This window comes from Centruroides vittatus, unplaced genomic scaffold (genome assembly GCF_030686945.1).
Source record: "Centruroides vittatus isolate TY-2023 unplaced genomic scaffold, ASM3068694v2 contig_349, whole genome shotgun sequence".
NCBI classification, from domain to species: Eukaryota; Metazoa; Arthropoda; class Arachnida; order Scorpiones; family Buthidae; genus Centruroides; species Centruroides vittatus.
Genome location: NW_027122172.1, coordinates 4,283,047 through 4,309,071, shown reverse-complemented (window position 1 = coordinate 4,309,071; position 26,025 = coordinate 4,283,047). Strand labels below are relative to the sequence as shown.

At 29.0% G+C, this 26,025-nt stretch overlaps 1 protein-coding gene across 1 annotated transcript in view; it reads right to left on the bottom strand.

Moving 5' to 3' along the window:
* Nucleotides 1–1,165: 1,165 nt before the first annotated feature.
* LOC136974450 (transmembrane protein adipocyte-associated 1-like) overlaps nt 1,166–26,025 on the bottom strand; it is a 32,733-nt gene continuing 7,873 nt past the window's right edge. Inside the window, exons 2-12 of the mRNA XM_067269356.1 lie at nt 22,839–23,066; nt 22,635–22,767; nt 21,112–21,201; nt 17,864–17,936; nt 15,831–15,910; nt 14,158–14,274; nt 7,520–7,580; nt 5,756–5,858; nt 2,715–2,795; nt 2,504–2,633; nt 1,166–2,432 (exon numbers count right to left, since the gene is read on the bottom strand). Coding sequence (XP_067125457.1) covers nt 2,247–2,432; nt 2,504–2,633; nt 2,715–2,795; nt 5,756–5,858; nt 7,520–7,580; nt 14,158–14,274; nt 15,831–15,910; nt 17,864–17,936; nt 21,112–21,201; nt 22,635–22,767; nt 22,839–22,918 — 1,134 coding nt within the window. The 5' untranslated portion in view covers nt 22,919–23,066 and the 3' untranslated portion in view covers nt 1,166–2,246. The remainder of the gene's footprint in view (nt 2,433–2,503; nt 2,634–2,714; nt 2,796–5,755; nt 5,859–7,519; nt 7,581–14,157; nt 14,275–15,830; nt 15,911–17,863; nt 17,937–21,111; nt 21,202–22,634; nt 22,768–22,838; nt 23,067–26,025) is intronic.

Below are 26,025 nucleotides of genomic sequence, written 5' to 3'. Positions count from 1 at the left end.
TTCGTTTTTTGCTTTTTTTTTCACTTTTTTGGGTCCGGAGGTCTCAAAATGTGAAGATTTGCAAAGAACTGAGAGGGTCAAATACGATACAATTCCCACACTCTCCCTCGATATGTATACATTACAGCCGGGAAAGTAAAATGCTAACCGAAGACTAAATTTAATTGTTTTTACAGAGAACTAATGGGACTACTGAAAACAAATGTATAAACAAGGTAAACATTAAAACAAGAAGTGTTAAAATTGGATTTTGCTGCATGTTGAAATGATGATGATAAACTCAGCAAATGTTCTCCTTCTATTACAGTTAAAAATATATACGAAGCCAAATAAAAGCATCAAATTTACTGAATATGTGGGTCCTGGAGTTAAAGTATCCAGACTAGATTTATTTTAAAAGCAATTATGATAATTAGATTTTTAACTTTATAACACAGAAGATAATGAAGAAAGGTTCAGGTCCAATCACTCCTGCCAAATTGGTTTCCATTTGTGAAGCCACATCAGAGGTATGGACCTCTGATAATCATGGTGCACCACTGCGTGGGCAATTACACAAACTTCCCGTTTCTTCGAAACGTCGTACTAGGGAAACCAATCCGGCAGGAGTGATTGGACCCGAACCTTTCTTCGTTCTCTTCTGTGTCCTAAACCTTTCGGCCGGCGATTCGTGACCGAGATAAAACAACTTCGCCGATAGTGCTTTATCCACCGACGTCAACATCATAATGAAAACCGTATGTCAGTGCCAGTGACAGGAAAATTCAGAAATGAGCTGTTAATTGTAAGATAATTTAAAGTGTTATACTTTTCACCAAAATCAACCAATTCTTAAACCAGCAAAGAATTGTTTTCACTAAAAACTTATCAGAAAATTCAAACAGTATTACATAATTTAATTTCATAAATCATCTTTAACGAGTGTTAATTAGGTAACAATATATAAGTTGTTAAATGCTGTTAAATATCATTAAAATAAACAATAAAGTAAGTAAATTATTTATAATATCTTTTAATTGAATAGAAAATATTAAAATAAAAAGTTCTCTTACAGTAAAGGTTTTAGATGAAGACAATTAATTATTAATTTAAATATTCATAAGGAAAATTATAACATAATAATAATAATAGAAAACTATAAGAAAATTAATTATATAAATCAAAATCAATGATAAAAGAATTTTATTGCAAATCTGTTTTTAATTTAATTTTTTATACATCAATAGAGATAATTACAATACAAGAAATCTTAATTAAAATTCTTTTATAATTTGTTTGTGAATCGTAACATGATTTAATTCTATACTTTGAATATTAACCGATATCATTTTCATCCTTTTTTTTTGTTTTTTTCACAATTACTCTTCACTTTTCTATGATATATTTATTATTTACACATTACATTCAACTGAACTATACAAAATAAGTTTTGGGCCATATGTAATCATATACAAAATATGGTGAAAAAGTTGATTAAAATAATTAGTGTGTATTGCGATACTGAATATACACGTTTTAAATAATAATTTTTTACACCTTGATTTTTTACGTTTGCTCCTTACGTCACGTAGAATAAATGCAAAAATTAAATTTAAAAAAATATAACATTATTTAAAAATATATCCTCTGTGACCTCACAGAATAATTTATTGATTTCGAGGAAATGAATGAAAGCTTTGGTAACTACATTAAATTGGAGTAATCTAAATCTAAATTTCTCTTTAAGAATTTAAATTATTACAGATTACGTCTATGACAGACTAATGTATAAGGAAATGTTACACAGATGTACTTGACTACAATTTTTGGAGGTCAAAGAAACTGGAACATTAAACAATAGATAGTATAAATAGAATTTATCACAGTTTCATAATTGCAACAATAATGATGAAACAGAATCTTGAATTCTTGAAGCATTACAAAAAGAGTAATTATAACAGATCACGTATTATTACAGCAAGTTTTTTTTAATGTGCTATATATACATATATATATTTTCACACATATATATATATATATATATATATATTTATATATTTGCATTATCACTCGAAAATATTTTAACTCCTTATTCTCTTGAGCTCTCTTTGGAATTGTATCTTACAATGATATTCTTTTTCCAGATGACAGATTGTTAATTATAATAACTGGAATTATAAACCGATCTGGAAGAATTCACTTCAAAATCTTTGTGATTGCACAAGCACACATATATAAATACAAATTTTGATGTCTATATTGTACTATCATGGTGAAACCACATTACCATTGCTAGCAGTTTGTCTTTGGTAATGCTGTGGTGAGGTGTTAATGCTACCAGATATTGCAGGGGCATCAAATCCTGGAAAGCTATCTGGTGATTGGAGTGAATGAGTATAAAGTGGATTGATGTTAGAAGAATCAAAGTGTGTGCTATCATAGAGTGAATTATTCTGAAAAAATACTTATATTTATAATTTCAATCAGATATCATCGTATACTAAAAGATCGTTTAAGGAAATACCTGATAAATATAATCTGAATCAGTTTTTAATGATGAACAAGATAACTGATGAGGTAAACTAACAGTGTCATCTTCAACCACATCATCTACTTGGGCTTTATATGAAAACATGATACTTGGTTGCGAAATACTGAAATATGCAATCCTTGTTGAATTTGAATACAAAACTGCAGGTTACGTACAAACAAATTACAAAATATTTTCGTCTTACCTAAAGAAATCGGCCAAGAACGTTCGATAGACTAAAGGAGTAAATATGGTAAAGTATATATATGTTGTAATGTCCACAACACTACAAAAGAAAAGAAATGCACAGCTTTATTTTCATTTATATAATTAAAATCAATATTAATGAAATTAATTCTGAAAATATTCACATGTATTGATTAAAATGAGATACCCTTTATATTCTCAGATATTATTTCTAAATATAAATTATATAATTTTATTATATATATCAATGGTCGGCAACCGGTGGTCCGCGAGAAAATTTGGGTGGTCCGTGGAGAAATTTGGACATCGATCAACTGAAGATTATGCAAAGAATTACAAAAGAAATGCAAAATGCTTAGTTGCTTTTTTCACTCATTGGGGGTTTTTATTCGCATCTAAAACCAAATACGAAGTGACTGTTATCAATAAATAATGAACGATAAACAATATTGTGAGTGCAATTGTCATCCTTCGTGGAAAAGCGTCAAGAATCCATTTCAAACAAGCAGCAATGAACTTTAGGCTTGCATTAATTTGTTATAATTAAACACAGAGTTCATATTAATATAGTAAAATTGAATTTTTATGATCATTATTCTACAGATTTTGTGTCGTTTAAAAAAATTCACGATAACAAACTGCGGGATTCAAAATTGCGAGTTTAGTGGTCCGTGAGGTCAGAAAGGTTGCCGACCACTGATATATATTTTAATATTCATAACAAATTAACTAAATAGGAAACATAACAAATTCACATTTAATCTAAATTAATCAGCCTAACAAATAATAATGATATAAGAAAGAGGTCAAGTAAAATGAATACAAATGAAAATGTTAATTCACAAAGTTCAGCTTAAGATTACTTGGTTAGAATCCAAATAAGAAAAAAACAAAAGGCTGAACAACAACATTAAATATTGCTGCCAGTAATTTAAAAAAAATAATATTGAAACTAACAATTCTTCTATAGTTAAATCAGCAATATTTTTCTTTTTGTATAAAAGTTCTTCACTATACGTTTTTTTTTTTTGTTGGTCTCTCTATCTCAAAAATTACTTTTTAATATGATATTCGCTTAAAACTTAAAACATTGAGCTAAAATGATAATAAAATGCAAGAGTAAGAACACACAACACACATTTTATTCTGACACAAGTTATTTTCTGAAAATTGACAGTACTGAAGCAATTTATTTATTTGAAATGTTGTATTTTTTAATAAGTATGGTTTTCATTTTATTAAAATTCTCTGTATACTATTTGCATTATCTGATAACTTTTATTAGAATAAAATAATAATTTGTAGATAATCCTCACGCAATGTTGAAGTTTACTGAATTAAAAAGAATTAACAACATAAGATGGTATTTTATAACAAATTTAACCTAACTAAATAAATAAAAATTTTCAGTGTTTCAATCAAATGAAAAGCTAATGTGGCATAAGTTAATCAGTCAAACAAACCACTGTCAGTAACACTAACAGTAATACATTTTCTTATATTTTACTCTCATTTCAAATTTAACATCCTATAAATTTTCAAAAATTAACATCTTAAAACACTGAACACCTAGGAATCTACATGATTTTTGAATATTCTTTGATAATTAATACAGCAAAATGAAGACCAAATAACTGAACCGTACATATTTCTTAACTTCAATTAATAAGTGTTGGCGAGATATCACAACACTCTCCTAGGGACATTCCAGGTGATATCTAGATCTTTATTAATATAAGATGATCCTGTACTTTGTACCTTATTTCCTCTCATTCTTTGGTATGTGTACTCTATGTAGCATATATTAAACTCTCTGTTCCAACCAAGCAGTTCCCTTTTTGCTTTACTCTGCTACTACACTCTGCACCAATTACAACAGTAAGTAATGTAGTTTTTAAAATATAAAAGTATTTCAACAACCAGATGGCTGAGATGGTTAAGGTAATGGCCAACCCCTCCAGAGATCCAGGATCAAATCCAAGCAAATAACTCCACAAGTTGTAAGTCCCAGATGTGTTGAGTCTGTTCCTCATCATTTGGCCATCCCCACCATAGGTCTGGCCAAACCCATGAATATAGAAAACCGACCCATAGGGTGGAGTGAAAAATGAAAAACTATATATAGATTTATTTTAAAATTTAATACTGTGGTGCCTTGTACTTCAAATTTAATCTGTTTCAAGAGGATGTTCAAACTCTGAATTGCTTGAAGTCCAAATCAATTTTTCCCATTAGATGTAATGGAAAATGAATTAATCTATTCTCAGACTCTAACCAATACCCATTTTGATAAACTTAAATAGCACATAATTTAAGGTAAAAATAACACAATTAAATGCCCTAAATAATAATTAAAATATGTAAATATTGTATAATAAGATGAAAATTGCATTTACTGTTGCACACCATTGATTTTGGCGTCTTGAACGTGGCCACCAGATCCACTCACTTGTACCAGTTTCATGCTTTATGATAAGTTCTTTTTATATCTCGATTGTCAATACAACAACCTTCCTCTTAAGCTAGGCTTTGCTTCCACACACTTCTTAGATGCCATGGTTAAAAGGTAGGAGTTATATATTTAGTTAATAGGCTAACTGATTTGCTTTTCTTCCAGACTTATCAAATCATTCTCATAATGGCAGCTTTACTTCATAATATAACCTTTGTTTTCAATATGCATTTTGGGTACTTTTTCTATTCGTAACCCTTTTCAGTCTTACAACTTTTCTATCTACAAATAATCTATGTTTGATGTGTTTGGTCTTCTATATATATATATATAAATAACCCAACCAAATATAAAGCAAAAAAAGCCTTGAAAACACTAGTAAAGAGAGAGACAACTTGAGTGCATAACAGATGGTGTTGTTTACGTAACAAGCACATTTTTCACAGCATCTGCAGTTTGAACATAGAAGCACTGTTTGAACTCTGGAACACTTGAAGTTAGAATCATTTAAAGTACAAGATACCACTGTATATAGATAATATTCATTATATTAATGTTAAAATTAATATTTTAATATAGATGCTTACCATAGACCATTGTTCATTTTTTTTAAAATTAAACCACTTCCAATACTCTGCAAAATATTTAAAACAGCTAAAAATAGTGAGTACCAGTAGAAGGATTGTTTGGCTGTAAAGTTAAAAATATGAAAATTAATTAATACAGTTTACATAAATTTTTATACAATTGTTTAGTTGATAATTAAATGAAATCATTCTGAAAGAAAATCCTATTACACTTTTGTTTTATTAGTCTAAATATCAATACAAGCATTTTTGATAAAACTTATCAAATTTATTTTCCGACGAAAATTTTTATATTATAACATAACATTTCTTTTATTATAACTATGTGTTTTATTATTCTGTAATACCTAAGTATATCTTTTCTACAAAGTTTATTTTAAATAGCATATTTCTTCTGTTATTCGTGAAATGTCTGTATTGCGATTTTAATCTAAGAAACTATTATATAGCTCTTTACAATTTACATATTTTTTTACAAGAAACGAGATTTAGGATTCAAACTTTGAGCCTTACTTTTTTAGAGACAGTACTGTCAACTTCAATTTCTCTGTGTCTTATCATAATAATATATTCTTACAAACTTTATGATTTACCTTTAAAGCCATTATAGGTGGTATTTTTATTAATTCATAACCATAAGGAAAAAAATTAACATGTTAAAATTAAATATAAAAATTCATAAGGCTGTCAAAATGTTTTTGCAGCACCGTCACTTTGACGGCCAGATGCCTGAACTGTTAAGGTGTCAGCCTACTGCTTTGGGAGACCCAGAAATGAATCTGGATGGATTAAAATACCCCAAAATCCTTTGGAGGTGTCCATCCTGAATACAGCGTCCTGTCTCTTGTCACTCAGGCACCCCATTGTGGGCCTGGCTGAACTCACAATGGGCTTGATATAAAGGCCCTCTTTGTATCTATAAAGAAAAGCCTAAAAAGAGAGAGAGAGAAAACTATCACTTTTTACATTGAATGATTAGTTTTAAAAGCAAGTGTGTGTTCTTTGACATAAAAATTTTTTAATCCACAACAAAACTTGGCAAGTATTTTTATATTAAATATTAATTCCATTGTGACAACAATGCCGCCTGGAAAGCAATTATTAACTAATAATGCTGAACAAAAAAATAAAATAAATTGAGAGGATAAAATTATTGAATCTGGGTTTGTGGGTTTGTACGTGACCAAAGGGCAACTAGCTGCATGAACTTTTTAGGTTTTCTTTGTGTGTCTAAAAACTAAATAAGGCCAATTCCCTTAGAAAGTAAACTCTGGATGTACCACCTTGGCAGATTGCCAACTGTTGCATTACCTTATTCCATCAATCTAATCTGAAAAAATAACGGTAAACTCTCATTTAAATCGAGAACAAAAAAAACTTTATATTCATGATTAACCAGGTCACAAAGACTGTCCCAATAATTCCCCATCCCAAATTCTGGTTGCAATAATTTCTCAAATAAAAACTTATTAACATACTTTTTTCATTTCACATTTTGTTTTATATATAAGTGGGAATAATTCACTTGGACACTAGTAGTTACACTTTATAGCAAATATATCGATTATGTAGATTATAAGCATCACATTTAAACTGTAGCACAAATTAATATAAAGTTTTTAAATTTAACCAAGAAATCTTAAAAAATAATTTTTAAACTTTATTGTGTTTTTTTAATCTTATTTATTTATTTTCCATTCTGAGATATCTTATTTCTTGAGATAAAAAATATAATAAAATTACATTTCAATAAGAAATACTCACATGGTAATGCGAGTCGCTCTCTTAATTTTGTCCATGGCAGAATCAGGACCGTAAGATACACCTATAAAAACTTTTGTTTAAATAGGCATTACTTGATTACAGAAAACAATAAAAATGTGCATATGACTTTATTAATCAAGGCAAACAAACTAGTGTAAAAAATATACAATTAAAAAATGTAGTTATTATTCGTACGATAAATGTAAATCATTCAAACAATTAACATCTAAAATGTAAATTCAATTAAACTGCATGTCCATCTTCAGAAAAGAAACTAGACTCATATTCTTTGATAACAAGATAAATATTCTAAACAACCAAACATTTGTCCTGTCTCCTAGATTACACAAGATTACATTTACTTTGGAAACAATTTTAACTCTGTCATATATTATAGTAATTAGTAATAATGCAAGAAAAGAAAAAAAATCAAATCCTAAACAGAAAAAATGCATTTCATCATAGAGGAAAACAAAATCCAAAAACTTTTCTCCCTAACAAATGATTCATTTGTCTTAGTTTATTTTTAGGGCTGACAGATTAACATACTAGGATATACTATAATTATAATTTATTTAACAAAAAATACAGTATTTTCGTTTCAGTTTTGCTTAAGAAAAAAAATTTATATGAATGATTATCTTGAAAATCCCAAAGTGACATTAACAAACAAATCAATAGTGTTTTTCACTTCATTAGAATGTGTAGTGCATTCTGAATAAATTGATCCGGTGTTGCCATTCATCTAAGTAAATACTTATCAGTTATCATTAACATTCTTAAAATGATAATGAACAATTTCAAATAAAAATAACAATCTGTTCTAACCCAGCTCCTATTTTAACTAAATATAAAAACACCTTACCACTGGAGTATTTAAATTTTCTTTACAAACGTTTTTCGGCTCTATTTATGAGCCCTCGTCAGGTAAATTGTGTTCAAATGCAGATCGTCATCAAACGTATCTTTTCAAATTTAAAATGAAACTAACAAGAATATGGTTAACAGATTTTTTAACTTTAAAATCCTAAATTATTATAATAATAATCAATCTCCAAAAAATTAATACAATAACCTAACAAATTACTATTTAAGACTGACAACTGTCCTGTTGTACATATTACCCAGCGTTATTACTCGTCCCAAGTCTTTTTTTAATAGCATATCTCCTTGCCGTTGGAAATCACTCTACATTCCTGGCATTAACGCATTCATTTCTAAGTTCATGTTTAAAAATCTCAATTTTTTCTTTATTCATGGCTGTAGATGGTGAGTGTACTTCCTTAATGATTTTAGATTCCTCCCAAAGTACTGAAGAAAAGAAGTGGCTATGGCTAAACACATTCACAACAATTTGTTGTATCAGTCCTGTGTCTCATTAGAGAACCCCAAAACCTCATTGGACTCCTTCACTAAATGGGCTAATGAAGTTTTTGGATCATTTAACAAACAAACCTGAGACTCATTACATTACCCACTACCTACTATAAGTTATGTATTGTTCTATTTCAATACTATCAGATTATATCCTGTCAACTTGCACTTATAAGTAATTACAAGCATACATAATGCTGTCATATCACTTAATGTACCTGTTTCATTCTTAACATAACGTTTAATTATATTACATAAAACGTTCCAATTATTCTGTTTGAGAAACAGATCTTGAACAGGAAAGGATCAAGAAACAGACTTGCTTTAGTCTGAATACATGGTCCCCTGTTAACATACAGAATAGTCTGATATCAAACTACACTGGCTGGTGAATAGGTCATTACATTTTCTGGTTTTCTTATGTACAGCCCCCTGAAGAAAATTTTGCCCCTTGACCTAGATAGACAGGCTGATATTTAGTCAGGGTCACATCCAGTGGTGATATTCAAAATATTTAACAAAGGGTTCGCTAGCAAAAATTTTTCCCTAACAATCACTGACAAACAAAATGGAAGTTTTGGCTAGAAATAAATACAATACCTTTTCTTGCGATATATCTAATAATCAGTGGTGTATTTAGAACGTAAGGGGCCCTGGGCGAAGACCAGGTAACAATAGTATATTAGTGCTGTCGACCGTTTCTTTTTTTTTTAGGCAGAGACATTTTTCACCCCGAATGGCACTGCTGATAATAGACAGATGTCATTGTCTCTCAAAATACAATATCCTTTTTATTTCGCTGTCCATAGCCCGACACATGTTTCGCAGCCATCTTGTATTATCTCGCGCGCGAGATTGTGGGATCTCTCTTATGACTGGCAAGGGGACCTTACGGTCTCGGAAATTCAGTTCGGGATGAGACTTCGCAGGTTTGTAGTATACCTCAAGGATGTCCACCTAAAAAAATTTTAAAGCGCACTAGCCAGAAGATTCCGAAAAAAAGGGCTCTAAAGTTTTAAGCGCAGCTCATATACCGATCGATTGTAAGTTTTCGCAGCACGGCGAAATGGCTGAGTCTGTAGCGAACCTTCTTGCCACGCGGGTGAGCTGGGATCGCGCCTACCTTTGGCTAATTTTTTTTTTTTTTTTTTTGTTTTAAAAATTATAACAACTTTTAAATAAAGTTAATGACCTAAAAGTATTATTAATTAAATCATAAATCATTTTATTTTATTTATGAAATGACTGTTACAGATAATTAAAATGTGAGTTAAAGATATTTTATTTTTAAAAAGTTTAATAATTTCAAATGCATTTTTAATGGAGGTAAATCAAACCTTTAATTACTATTGTCATTAAAAAGTTATTACAAATTTTAAGATATTATAAGCTGTGGAGAGGTTAAAAATATTCGTTGAAAGAGAGGCAGATAGTCAGGAATTTTCAAAACTCTAACGGAACTAATCGAACAATGGTCCTTATCTGCTACAGAACAATATATACAGGTTTACCCACCCTTATTCCTCTAGAAACTCGATCTAACGTGCCAGTTCATTCTTGACTTTCGCAGGATTGGAGCGTTCTGTACTGTGAAATATTATCAAAATTTTTAAAATATTGTGAATTGAAAATGTCTGTTAATGGAGAAATCGCAAAAGTATCAGAAGATGGAAATGATATCAGTCAAGATTCATTATACAGTGAAAAGTCAAAGTTGAGGTTAAAAGATGCGGTCGTTTATTACGAAAGCTTGCTTGCTGAAAATAATTTGACAACATCAGAATCTTCAACTTCAATTTCTCGTGAAGCAATGTTGATGGGTGAAGAAATTTACGAACGTACTATGGACATGCTGGCTGAAAAAATACTTGTGACTGATGAAGAACTTGTTCATGAAAATGAAAACTGTGATGAGGAACTTTTTGAACAAGTCGAAGACCATAGCTCATCAGATGAATATGAACCAGAAGAAAAAAAAAGAAGAGAGGTAGACCATCTTTCTTTGGATTACAAAATTAAAGTTGTTAATATTGCAAAGGCTCACCCCACGTGGAATTTACGAACATTGCAAAAAAAAGGATGCAGCCGGTTAAAAAAGATGGAATATTTATCCCAATGGGAAAAAGAAATAAAAAAAGGAGGAAATCAATTTGATAAGTACGCAACAATCGATTCCTGGACACATGATCGTTTTGTTGAAGCCCGAGAGAATTATCAACAAGTGACAACTCGGAATTTACAACAGTGGGCTTTAGCAGCAGCACGACAATTTACAGATTTTCAATTTAAAGCTTCTGACAGCTGGGTTCATAAATTCAAAAAAAAGCATGGAATTCGTCAACGAAAAGTGACAAAATTTCTTTCAAAAAAAGAAACAGCGACGATCGAAGAAACCTTGGCTTCTGCAGACATTTTTCGAACCCAGACGTTGAAATTGATACCGAATTTCAACAAAGATTTTGTTATCAACACTGACCAGACAGGTAAATTTTTGCAGAGTATTTACTAACTTATTTTGCTCTCTATTTTTACGACTCTCTGACAAAATACTTCAATTTCGGTTGTTTTCTCTTTCCAGGATGTCAGTATCAGTCGGTGTACAACAGGACTCTGGGTGAAAAAGGAAGCAAAACTATTTTCGTTAAAAGGCACGACATGAATAAACTGACTCATACATATACCGCTCAATATGCTGTTACTCTGTCTGGAAAAGTCCTACCTCAAGTATTTGTTTGTTTGCAAGAAGCAACCGGTAATTTTGGTCCCCGAGTTCAAAAAACAGTAGATGAATATGCACAAAAATATAAAAATGTCGTAATAACGTCCTCGAAATCTGGGAAACTAACGACACGACTTTATATTGACTTTCTCAACCGTTGTTTAAAGTCTTATGTGGGAAAAGAACAGTTTTTATTAATTATTGACTCTTGGGGTGGCCAAACAAAGCCTGAATTATATGACGAAATCTTTCAGGATGACGAAAAATCACCGACTTGTACAATTAAAGTAATTCCACCAAAATGTACTCCTCTTGCTCAACCTTGCGACGTATATTTTTATAGACAGGTAAAAAATTTAATAAAACGTATACAAAATTGCACGTATCTGATTGAGAATAATAGAGAAATAAACTCCCGTGAAGACTGTGTAAAAATACAATCAATAGTGCATCATCAACTGTCATCGCCAATTTTTAATGAAATGATCCGGTATGCCTGGTATGCTTCCAGGCTTTCTGATGACAGAGAAATTTTTATGAATGTCAACGAAGTATGTTTTCCAATAGATCTTTTAAAGAAAGGTTGTTCGTGTAAACAATCGTCCTTCATAAATTGTGCAAGATGTCGAAATAGTTTTTGTTTTCAATGTTTTTATGATAATTATCATTCTGGTGATTGTATGTAAAATAAAAAAATTGACAAATAAAGACGATATTGTAAAAATTTTTATATAAATAAAACCCTACCCGAAAATTTGTTATAGTGGTAATTAAAGGTTTAATTTACCTCCATTAAAAATGCATTTGAAATTATTAAACTTTTTAAAAATAAAATATCTTTAATTCACATTTTAATTATCTGTAACAGTCATTTCATAAATAAAATAAAATGATTTATGATTTAATTAATAATACTTTTAGGTCATTAACTTTATTTAAAAGTTGTTATAATTTTTAAAACAAAAAAAAAAAAAAAAAAAAAAATTAGCCAAAGGTAGGCGCGATCCCAGCTCACCCGCGTGGCAAGAAGGTTCGCTACAGACTCAGCCATTTCGCCGTGCTGCGAAAACTTAAAATCGATCGGTATATGAGCTGCGCTTAAAACTTTAGAGCCCTTTTTTTCGGAATCTTCTGGCTAGTGCGCTTTAAAATTTTTTTAGGTGGACATCCTTGAGGTATACTACAAACCTGCGAAGTCTCATCCCGAACTGAATTTCCGAGACCGTAAGGTCCCCTTGTGGATCTATTTTCCAGAACTCTCTTGAATCGATCGCAATTAAACCTCATTTCAGTCAACATTGAAATGGTCAAGAGGGATCGCACCAAGGCATAGTCCCCGACCTTGCTCACAATCTAGATTGAAATGCACGGTGCGAACGGGGTATAAGGCTCTAGTTTAGTAGTGTTACAGAGTATAATACATATCTTTTAATATATTTTTTAAAAGAAACAAAACTACTAAGAAATGTTACGTGTGTTTAAGAAGGTTCGGGAAACTAAAAATTTTACCAACGGGTTCGGCCGAACCTGTGCGAACCCGCTGAATATCACCACTGGTCACATCATAGTATTGTTACAACCACATCATATTACCCAAGAACTGATTCTTGGATAATGTAATATGGCAGACCTATGCCAACTACAATAAAAGAAAAAAAGAAAGAATTTATTCCTGTAATTACAAAATCAACACTCCCACCAAAAAATACCCCTATTTCAGTTTTTCAGGGTTACATGCTGTTACTGTTATGAACTCATTACACAACTCAAAAAAGCAAACCTATGCACTATAATAAAAATTTTTTTGACCACTTTATTCATAGAATCAACACTCTGAAAACCTAATCCTGTTTTTTATTAAATAAGCTCCCAAAAACATCTTTTTTAAAGTAAACCCTTTCATCAAAAATACAAGTTACACAGAATAACAAACCTATAAAGTAGTTGCTGTTGACTCATAATCATACAAAAATGATTCATCATGAATAAAATGATAAGCATAGCAACATTGCACACTGGTGCAAATCACTGCAAATCAAACATCAGCCATAATGAATAATGTAATTGGAGAATACAAAACTTTTAAATAGTCTGTTGCCATAGAAACCACAATCACATAATATTACATATATTTATAAAAGCAATTTATCTTACACTAGATATATAAAGCTAAATGTATAGTTCTAAGATTTCTCAAATAAAGTTACCATTTCTCTAAAATTAAACTGCTAACTTCACTTACATAATTATATAAAGTAGAAATAAAAAAAAAACAAGTCTCGCAAATATATTCAAATAATTGAAATTTAAAATATGAAATAATTTCATTATCATAATTTTAAAACTTTTATAATTTGAAAAAGTAAAAATAAGTTGCTTTTATGAATAAAATGATTTTTAAAACAACATCAAACTGAATGATATACAATATTTAGTACATTTTCTACAATTATTAAAAATAAATTATTGGTATTATTTATTTATCTTTAATTTTGATTGAAACTATAGTATTCATTTTGAGATAAGAAGATAGGTTAAAACTTACCAATGAAAACAGTAGAGAACTGACAAACCAGAAAATCATACCTCCATGACTAAATATACCTTTCTTTGATTCAAAAATATAAAACATCTCATCTGGAGCAATTATTTCTAAAGCGCCCTGCAAAATTTTTTATAATTACTATTATGTTAATTATATCTCTGCCAAAATGTTATAATTGTTGTCATTTGTACATAAACTTTAAAATTTTCAAATACTTAATCAATATTAATAAACAAAAAACTGAAGTACTAGTCTTCTTAGGTATTCGCCATATTTTGATATTTCCCCTTTAGCAAAGTTAGTGCTAAAAGGAATATCTTTGGCAAGAGGAAATGGTCAGTTATATCAGAAAATTCATAAGAACATCAAATCAATAGCACATCAAAAAATACCAAAGGAAACCTAACTCAAAAATTATAAATAGCTGAATTATTAATAAGTATCTTGTTAACATGTGGACAACAATTGTATTGTGAATGGTCCGATAAACCATATTTGCAACCAGAAATGTTTTAAAATTAAAATGAATAAATTTAAATTTTTTGGTGTCAATGGAAAGGACTTAAGCCACTGTAGTCTATCCCTTGGATCTGTCACTGCTCAAATTATTACATACCTGGAAAGTCAAATGTTAATACCCTATATATATACATATACAAGATATTAATGTTTGATATGCTGTAAATTTAAGTAAGGAGATCATCTTTTATGAAGCAACCTAGGGTTGGAATTTTTCACAAAAAATTGGGTGCCATGGCCTTCAGAAAATTTGAACATATCTGTGTGGTAGGCAACTGTCATCACATTTCTACCTATACCTTCTCTGTCTTATTGTGTATGTATTTTGGGATAATGAGTACTAGATAAATACAGTATAATAAATAAAACTGATATTTTTATGTGTATTTACAATAAATGTTTGAAGTGTAACCACAAATTTCCTTATACAATTATAATGACAAATCGCATTTTATTGTACTCTCTCAAAGAGTGCTTGCTCTCTGATAGAATAAAAAGCTGAAATAATAAAGACAAACCATTCTTCACTGATGTTTCATTCAGGGTCATATTTAAACATTTATCATGAGGATAGGAAGTTGATTTTGCTGATTAATACCTATGGCTGATACTGCTACTTCACATAAAGTGTAATCAAGACAACTTGCTCTCTTCAACTCTCTCCTTCTTTACTGCTGTACTTCTCTTAATCCCGAAAAAACATCTTTTTATTTTGGTGGCATGACTGTTGACTATTCAGAACAATTTACCAACATCGAGATGACCTAAGCACAATCTCTCAAGCCTAGAAGGCTTGAGAGATTGTGCTTAGGTCTCTATAAATAGAAATGAATTAAACTTTCCACAACACATAAGTTACATTTGTATATAACTTTTTACAACCAATTATATTACTGTATTTGGTTTTAATTTAAATTTGAGCTTATGTTTGACAAGGTGTTTTTATGTCCTATTAGATTTTAGAACATTCAAAATTTTCACGCTAGCTTGAAGGCAACTGTTTAAAACAATCAAAAATGTCTGCTGGTTGCGTTAAAGGATGATTTTTACTGATTTAAAAGGTTGCGTAAATGTTATCTTGTGATTATATATGTTTTTGATTTATTCTTACATTTTATTTGTTATTATTTTGTATTATTAATATTTCAAGTTACCTGTGTTGAAGAATAAATTAGGGCTATGCATGAAGTTACAATCAACACTCTTTGAATACTTGTTCTGCTGTCCAAATGACCTAAAATATATTATTGAGTTTAACAGAAAAATTCAAATAGATGCTTTAAAGTATATTTACATTATATATAAGTTAATATTTTATTACTACGTAAAAAAAATACACTCCTTTGGAAAGTATAAATTATTTAAAAACAATATAGAGTATAACATTTCTACATATAAATTACAGAATCACATATTTTAACAATAATTGAAAATTAATGTATCAGAATTAATAAATAAGCTTTAATTATAATTATTTAAAGGCTCTATAAATATTTTAAAAAATATAGAAGCAATGTACATTTTCTATATGTAAATTACAGTAACCTAATATTTTATGCCCAGCAATTTTTATTGACTATTGCCAGATGGTCAATAAAAACTGCTGGACATACTCCCATACATAACCTTATTCTATTTTGAACAAAGATAATAGCTTTGATGTTCCAGTTTGAAATCAGTGGTCTTATTATTTTAAAATTGTTATCATTACTTTGGCCATTTTCTTATTAAAAACCTAAATTAGTTTGGATATTTCTTTTTTTTTTCTTTTATGTTGTTTACTTAGGAATTTTTTTTATTAACTTTTGATAATAGAAAAACTTTTCACGCATCTATTTGAATACATTTTTTAAAATTTGGTGTATAACAGAATAACTTTCTAATCTTTTTATGTTAAATAAACACTTTTCCTACTTTATTTAAAGCTTCATCAACTAAACAATATTTGAACAGAATGATCAATACAACTTTGAAAAACATTCTAGAAATTAAAAACGTTTTTAAGTTGTATTCTAAAAGAAAAATTATTTATCACAATGTCATGATTTCACATATTTATTGTTTTTGTTAAACTTATTTACTTACATTGGAAAGTAAAAATATTTTTGAGAGAGAAAAATGATATCCACAGAGATATGTTAAAATAATTTTAGATATTCACAAAGCCTTATCGGCTGCTGGAAATTGCTTTATGATAACCCTGGAAAAAAAACCCAACAAGATACCCACAACTTATAATATTGTGTGAGGTATTAATATAAGAGTATCATGTAATCATGTCACAATAGAAGCCATCTCATAATTCTGGAAATTAGAGCTTATAAGGTCATGGAAAGCTTAAGTGTTCCATCCTTTTAAAAATTTATGCATCATCACATCTGTGATCAAATTTCAACATTCCAAATTGGAATGCTGAAATTTTTAATTCTTGATAGACATGAGGCAAGCTTATCAAGTGAGCCAAAAATGTTTACTGGAAAAGTATATAAAGGTGTGGTTATTTGTGTATTACTTTTTTATTAATTTGGTGTTTTTTAATACTGTTGAATGATTACTTTCAAGCAGAATATAAATTTATATATAAATTTATACATACTTTTAAAATAATCACATAACAGTACTAAATTTTGTAGGTTTTTGATTTTTATTGATTGATAGTGTGTATAATAAACAGGTTGATAGATAAATTCAAATTTAGATAGTAATTTCAAAATATTTTTATTATATATAATCTTAATAATATAATAATAATAATAATAATATTATTATATAATCTTACAAAAATATTTTTTAAGATTATATAATTTTAAAAAATCATTTAAGTATTTCAACTTTTAGGTAAACTTGCAAATTCAGTTCAATACAGAAAGCATTGAATTTTCTTTAATGAAAGTATAATGTATAATTTATCAAAGTGTTCTTCTATTTAAAATTTTTTAAAATCTATTTGAATGTAAATTTCAATATCAAGATTCTAATTATTTCATCTTTGTTTTATTAGTTCTGTTAATTGTTTCTTTTTTATAATTTTGAATTTTATTGCCATCTTATTTAACAACCATTATTACGTTATCTAACTTCTCAAAATAATGAAGCTTCTTATAAAGATGATATCAAACACATTTAAATTCAATATATAAAATTATTTTTCAAAATATCAATTTTAACATTATTAATAAAACCATACCAAAGGCAAGTCCAAAAACAAGGACGCTGATTTCGGTTGACAGCAGAAAAAAACGGACAACTATCCAAAGAATCTATAATTATTTTGAAAAGTATGTTAATATGTATTTGGTATTATCGTTTTATTACATTAAAATTATCTTTAGATTTATAACATTAAGGAAAAGTACTAAACTCCTTTAATACTAAATACTGAAACATTTTAATGGGAAAAAACTATAATGGATAATAAATTATTATAACAGATATTTACTAAAAAAATATGTAAACAGGAGGTTTTAAACTGGTCAAATTATCCAAAAAACAACAAACAATAAGAATAGGACAGCTAATGCAAAATAAGAAATAGATTTGTGTTTTCTATAAAATATTCAGTTGATTATTATAACAAGTCAACTAAAAATGTGAAATAAATAAGATACAGAAGTAATCTTACATGATCTGGAATAATTATCCCATAACAATAAAAATCAAATATACAGATCTCTATTAAAAACAATAAAGACAGAGAATGTAAAAAGATTAAAAATAGCTATACACAAACTATAATAAACAGTGTAAAAAATAGCTATATGCATTATCTAATAAAATTTGATTAGTCTAACCTTATTAGCAATTTGTTAAATCATAGTAAATCTAAAGATTTTATTATGTTTAAACTAACTCAAAATTGTACTTGTTATTGTATGCAAGCTGTAATATTTTGAATAATCGTTATAAAAAAAAATATATAGTAGAGCATCGATTATCCGACTCAATTGGGGACTGGGGTTGGTCAGATAACTGAAAAAACGGATAACTGAAAAGTATGAAAAAATACATTATTAGTATATCCCATGTAATTAGTATATCGCTATTAACCTACTTCGCGTTGAATTTTCATCGATGTTAAGCCTAACAAAATTTTTTAAAAATAATAATCTTCGCTATTGTATCGGTAAAAAGTTATTTCTTTATTTTCCCCACAAAATAAATACAAAAATAAAAACAAAATAAAAAATTAAGCATGATTTAAATACTGGCCTCCCTTTCATGGTCGAGCCAGTGCTGCCAGCTAAAACATGCAAAAAGTTAACAAAAATAATATGAAAGTAGCCAAGACATAGCCAAATATTGTAGCGCCACATCACTAGCGGACATTTGAATTTGCCGACTAGAACACGGTCAGTTAACCGATTTGACAGTTGATCGGGGGTCAGATAATAGATGCTCTACTGTATTCTATATTTTCTAAAATTGAATTATATTATTTTTTGTAATTTTAAAATAAAATTATGACATTATTGTATACAATTTCACCTGTTTAATTACAAGTTACCGTATTTTACGGACTATAAGACGCACTTTTTTCTTCGAAAAATTGCCTCCAAAATTCAGGTGCGTCTTATAGGTATTAAAAAAAAAAAATTGCTTAAAAATTAAGGTGCGTCTTATAGTCCGTAAAATACGGTATTACTTAGAAATTTAAGCTATTTCAGAAAAACTAAGTTGGTATGTACTTAATGAAAATACAGTAGAGCGTCGATAAGTGGAACGTCGGTAAGTGGAACGGCCGGAAAGTGGAACGATTTTCAGTCAGACTGTGTCGTGCTGAATCGAATGTTTTTGATACTAAATTTACTTCTAAAGTATAATTTTTATGTTTTTTATATTCTTTAATATATTTATTTTGTTTGTACAAAATGCAGAAATAATTTTTAACGATACGATAGCCTCGATGATTATTATAAAAATTTTCGTTAGGCTTAAAATCGACGAAAATTCAACACAAAGCGACACGCAACGGAGAAAAATTCAACAGGAAGCGATACGCAACAGAAAAAAATTTGAACATCGGACAGGTTAATGTATTTTTTCGTACAAAGTCGGAAACTGGAACAAATCATTAACTGGAAGGACCCCAGTCCCCAATTGGTTCCACTTATCGACGCTCTACTGTATATCCAAACTACATTCAAAGCAAGACCTAAAAATAATGTACAAAAGAAATCATCTACACACTAATGTTTGAAATTGATAGGAAAGTCATATGTAATGAGTACTGGTTCCCTCGGCACTAGTAGTAAGGATGCCTGAAAATAAAACTTGTGAAGATCAAATACACAATTTTCTGCAGCTTCATAATACTAACTGCATCAATTTGGCAAAAAAGTTAAAAAAAAAATCACAGTTTTAAAATAAACTATAAAAAATTTAACATTGACCTTTATTACAGAAAAAAAAGAAAATAATTGAAATGACATTTGCACAGATTTAATTTTTTATTAATTAACAAAGTAATCCAATGTAGTTTGTTTCATTCTTTTCATATAGTTCAGGTACTTTTTTTTTTGCTAATTTGTCCATGCAATGCTAGACTATCATCCTCACATAAGTGCTTACATAACACCTTTTCCACAGTGGAAATTAAAGAAAATGCCTCTTTACATCTAACACGAGTGTTTTCCCAACGGTTTTCACGTGATCTGATGAAAACAAACTCTATTAATGGCTAAAGCTGTAAGTACACATTCTGTTCTGAATGCATATGTATTTAATTGATTTTGGAATTAATGAAACAATAGGTTTTTTGCCCAAAATAATTAAATGCCAAACAGATTTCTTCCATTAAAAAAAAAAAAAAACTCTCTCTTCACTGACAAAACTGTGTATCTGAATGACCTTAAACAGACGTCCAATAAATCAACAATGTATAACTGGTTAAACCAAAACTGAAAATGCCACTTGGGTGTAAAAACTTTCCTTACAAACATGTAATATGATGAAAGATTTCAAATTAAACAATATTTTTGCAGGTCACTGAACCAGATAATGACTTTGAATTTCGTTGTGTGCATTTCAAATTATCTAAACTAAAATATATGCAAAATCTTATTTTTTTGGTCAGGGACTAGACTTGACTTCAAATTATCCGACATCAAAATAAGGACATTTTACTAAATTATGTTACATCACACAAAAATTTTATCTGTTTGAAAAAGTATTTCAATTTTTTTTGTATTAACTTAATGTAAAAATCAGATATTTGTCAATTAGTACGAAATAATCTGCCAAATTTTTTATTGGGCTATATTAAGGTTAATTAATAATCATATTATAATTAAATTTAATATAGCCTGATAAAAAGTTTGGCAGATCATTCGGTACCACAGGAATATTGGATTGTTAAATATGTTGTTATATTTTAACAAATAGTAAATTAGTGAAATAACAATTAATATATTCTTTACTTAGATTATATTATTTTACCTTATCTACTTTATCTCCAGTATCAGCTGCAGCATTTACAGTCATAGCTACCACACAACGTATACAACTGATAACTGCATTAACTATTACCTGAAAAATATATTTTTTAATGTTAAAAAGTATATTAAATGATTTTATTATTTAAATTTAACTTGTTTAATTTAATATACTGAAATTTCAGAAATGGCAGTTTTTTACATATTAAATTGATGGTGCTGAATCCAATAATCATTCCAGAGAAGTTTAAATAGATTTTAGGCTCAAGTAGCCATTAATTTTTAACCATTAAATGTAAGGAAAAAAATGCAGAATAAAGATAGTTATGCACAAAGCAATATTTTTCAAAATTACATGAGCTGAAATTACATGAAAAAAATCCCTGGAAAATTTCTATTTATTTGCTATTTCACAGTTCCTCTTGAAATCACACTACAACACACAGTGGAGCATCGATTATCTGAATATCGATCAACAGAAACGTCAATTAACCGAAAGCTTTCCAGTTGGCAAATTTAAATTTCCGCTAATGCTGTGACGTTGCAATCTTTGGCCATGTCTTGGGCTACTCCAATATTATTTTTGTTGGTGTGCATGTTTTAGCTGGCAGCACTAGCATGACCATGAGAGGGTACTTAAGGACATGCCAAGATTTGAATGAATTTCAATATGGGATAGGTTAATATTTTTTCGTACATAATTGGTTATCCGAAAAATCGATTTTCCAAACAACCCCAGTCCCCAATTGATTTGGATAATCGATGCTCTACTGTATTCTTTATAAACACTAGTGCTGAACACTGTAGAAAATTTTTTTTATCTGAGTAGCTTTTTTTTCTTACTTGGGTAATGCATTGTTTCTCAAACTTAGTCCACAATCTCCAAGGAGTTCACAAATGCATTGATGAAAATTTTGAGTTCTCAGAAGAAAAAAGAAACATATCATATTGTAAAAAAAATTCTTATAATATTTATCCTTATTAAAAACACTCACTAAAGTTTAAATTCAAAAATATATATTCATTTAAATTAAAATTGTTTTCAACAAAAAGGGCATTAGTGCTAGTTCAAGCTTTTTAATCACAAATAATTAGTGTGCAAGAATTTAATTCATTTTAGCCTCTTTTTTTTGTGTTAGACTGAAGATTAATCTGTATCTGAATTGGAAGTATTTATATACAAAGGCTTATATGCAGCCTTGGAAACCATACCCTTTTATTATTTTTTATGATCAATTTGACTTATAACATACGTCCAGAACAGAACTTAGTCATAAATCAGGGACTCCAGTATTGATGTAATAATTTTTCAATAGGTAATTCTTCAGCATTTAAGTCTTATGAAAAAAAGGTGATAAATAAGAAGTAATTTCATTGATTTGTTAAAAAAAATACATTTAACAATAAGTAATCAATATTATACAAAGTTTAATTATATATTCATATAATTAAAATTTTAAACTTTCATTTATTTACAAAATAATGATATACTTTTATAAATCATGTACTGTACTTAAAATTACTTACCAATATGTAAAACGTTGAAAATATTGGACTGCTTGTAGCTCGTAATTTTAGTCGAGCTCTATTGAAACGAATTAATAGGAAAAAAAGAAATAAAGTATTTGGAATAATTATGCTTATATCCCAAATACGAACTCTAAAAGAAATAAAATCATCAATTTAATTTCAGCCTTTCAATAATGCTTATATAAAATTTGAGTTAAGTACCTAGAATCAAGTATGTCGTCATATAAGATAGATTTGCAGAAATTTTCTTCTGGATTATTGGTCATATTGCTAGAGTTCATATCTGTGTAACAAAACTTCAATCTTTCATTCCAAATTTGATGTTTAAATTATTAAAACTTTCAGAGACAAGATGATGAAATTTTTAAAAAGACATTTATATTACTTTTATTTAAATATTGCCAATATTATGATTGAAGAAAAATGTTTCTGTAAAAAAGAAGAAAATATATTTTAAATTATTATAAAGTATTATTGAAAAATTCAGTAAAGATATATATTTTCCAGTTTTTAAGACAAATTATTATATAATTACATAAGGCAAGTTCAATAGACAACTAGAAAAGTACCATTAAAAGTTGGGAAAATTTACAATAGTATAGTAATTTTGAAATGTGAACTTCCAAGTCAGAGGCAACAGTAACTGCAACTGGCAATACTGGTAATGTGTGAGAACATAGACAACACTGATAAAATGGCAGCACTTCTCCAGCAGCAATGTATGAAGAGCAGTGTAGCATTGTTCAATTTTGACAAAAACTGATCCATTGGCACATGCAAGTACAGTAAAGAGACAACCGCTCAAGTTACACTCAAGTGTACAAGTAGAGTTCTATGGTTTAAAAAGTCATAGTTCTGTAAAAAATTCTCCACAGCTGAGACTGCAATTCCAGCTTGAAACTCATACAGCTGGGTACAACTCATGCAGTTGTTTTCTTACTGTTCTTGCGTGTGTCTAAGAATGTTAATTGGTTTTTGTTGAAAATCAAACAATGCTAAACAGCTCTTCAAGCACTGCTTAAGAGGTGCTGCTGCCATTTTATCAGTCTGTTTTATGTTCTCACACATCAACAGTGTTACCAGTTGCAGTTATTGCTGCCTCTGACTTTGTTGTTTAAATTTATATGCTATTACTCACCCTCCTGACTTTTGATGGTACTTTTCTGGTTTTCTATTGAATATGCCTTATATAAAACACTTTCCTCCAAATCAATTAGAGATCTAAAAAAAATTCAATAAAACTACTGAACATTGAACATAAAAAAAGTGTTTTAAATTTCACAAATAATGATTTACTCCAAAATATCATGTATTTATTTAAAATATTTCAAAATTGATTTGCATTTATAAATAATTACATAAGTTTTGAAACTAATCAAATAATTTAAAAAACCAATGGGATCGGTAAAATTTTCAATTCTAAAAAACTTTAAGTTAAAAACCAAGTAGAAAACTACTCTTTAAAATCCGACTTCGAGTGAGTTAGAAAACAAATAAACAGAAACGAAAAGATGCTATACTTTTTTCATAATTTTATTGGTTCTATTCCCCAAATGCATTTCGCAAGCCTCATCAGTGGGTAGTTGAGTTTTGGTAACCTCCGTTCTTTTTATGCTGGATGATGTTTTCCCAGCATGCATCTATCTGCATACCGTCATTCAGATTGATTAATAAAATTATGAAAAAAGTATAGCATCTTTTCGTTTCTGTTTATTTGTTTTCTAACTCACTCGAAGTCGGATTTTAAAGAGTAGTTTTCTACTTGGTTTTTAACTTAAAGTTTTTTAGAATTACATAAGTTTTGCATAATGTATCATTAATATAAAGAAAGAATAAGAAACAATATTAATGTGTAAATGTTAATTGAAAAGTTTTATGAAAAAATCTTTCACCTTTGATATTAAAGTTTTTTCAATTTCAGAAATTCAAAAGTATTTTATTCTATTATATGCCAGTATTATCTGCTTAACTATGTTATACTCTGACTAATTCATTATCATTGACATCAGAAGATAATGATACAGCATCACAATATTGTAAAAGAAAATATTCTGGGATAATCCTAGACAACTATTTACAACAATATTGAATGGCTACATTGTCAGATAAGAGTAGAAATCGAAGAAAAATAGCACTCAATAAGGCAAAAATTTTCATTATCTCGGCAAACTGATAGATTCTATAATCAAGAGCTATAAAAGCATCAAAGATATAATAAACACACAATATTTTAATATAGTCGTCCCCACACACCAGGATAAGATAAAAATAACACTTATGTTAAGCCTTGTAACCGGAGTGGTTGTGTTATATGATAGCTAACGTTTTTGAGGCCCCTTCTGGGCTCTTCTTCGGGTTTTTGTATAACTAATAAGCCAGACATTGATAACCGAATATTTTTTCTTTTGAAGAGTTTACCATTCGAATCACCACATGTGTAAACCTTCCACTATGGAAGAGTTTACCATTTGAATCACCACACGTATAAACCTTCCACTATGGAAGGTTTACACATGTGGTGATTTGAATGGTAAACTCTTCAAAAGAAAAAATATTCGATTATCAATGTCTGGCTTATTATTTATACAAAAACCTGAAGAAGAGCCCAGAAGGGGCCTCAAAAACATTAGCTATCATATAACACCACCACTCTGGTTACAAGGTTTAACGTAAGTGTTATTAATATAGTTTTACTTCAATTAACAAAGCAGATGCATTTCAATTCGTTTAATTCTAACAATTGACAGATTATATTGGGCTATATTAGCACTAGTATTATTAATTAAATGTAAAGTAATTAGGCATTAGAGGCAGTCATTAAACACATTTAATTAATAATAATAATAATTAGTAGTAGTAGTAGTAGTAGTATAGCTCGATATAATCCCGTAATCATTTGGCTTTAATATATAACTGTCAGGTTTGAATGCTTATGTTTGTTTAATTCATATAGAAGTTTAAGTTGTATTTTTATTCATTGGTGGAAGTAGAAATACCTTAGAGGTACAAGCTCAACTCTATTACATCTCTTAACAACATCTAGTTACACTTGTCATCAAATATGATTAAGACACTGATTTGTTACACCATTCTAGGCTTTTGATAATGCCAATTGATTTCAAAATGTTATAATTTTTCCAGAAACCTTCACTAGATACTTGTTCCTTAGCATTAATCTCAACTGAGTAAAAGTGTGTCACAGTTAATAAGCTTTAAAAGTTCCTATTACACTCTGAACCATTGGATGCAGCAGCGAATTAATATTAAGTGGAATATTACTCTGACATGGAGTAAATATTTGATGTAAGCCAAGATTTCAAAGCATAGTGTGATGCATTGTCCAGTAGCAAAAGTGCTTTGGGTTCAAAATCATTTCATTTGCAATAAC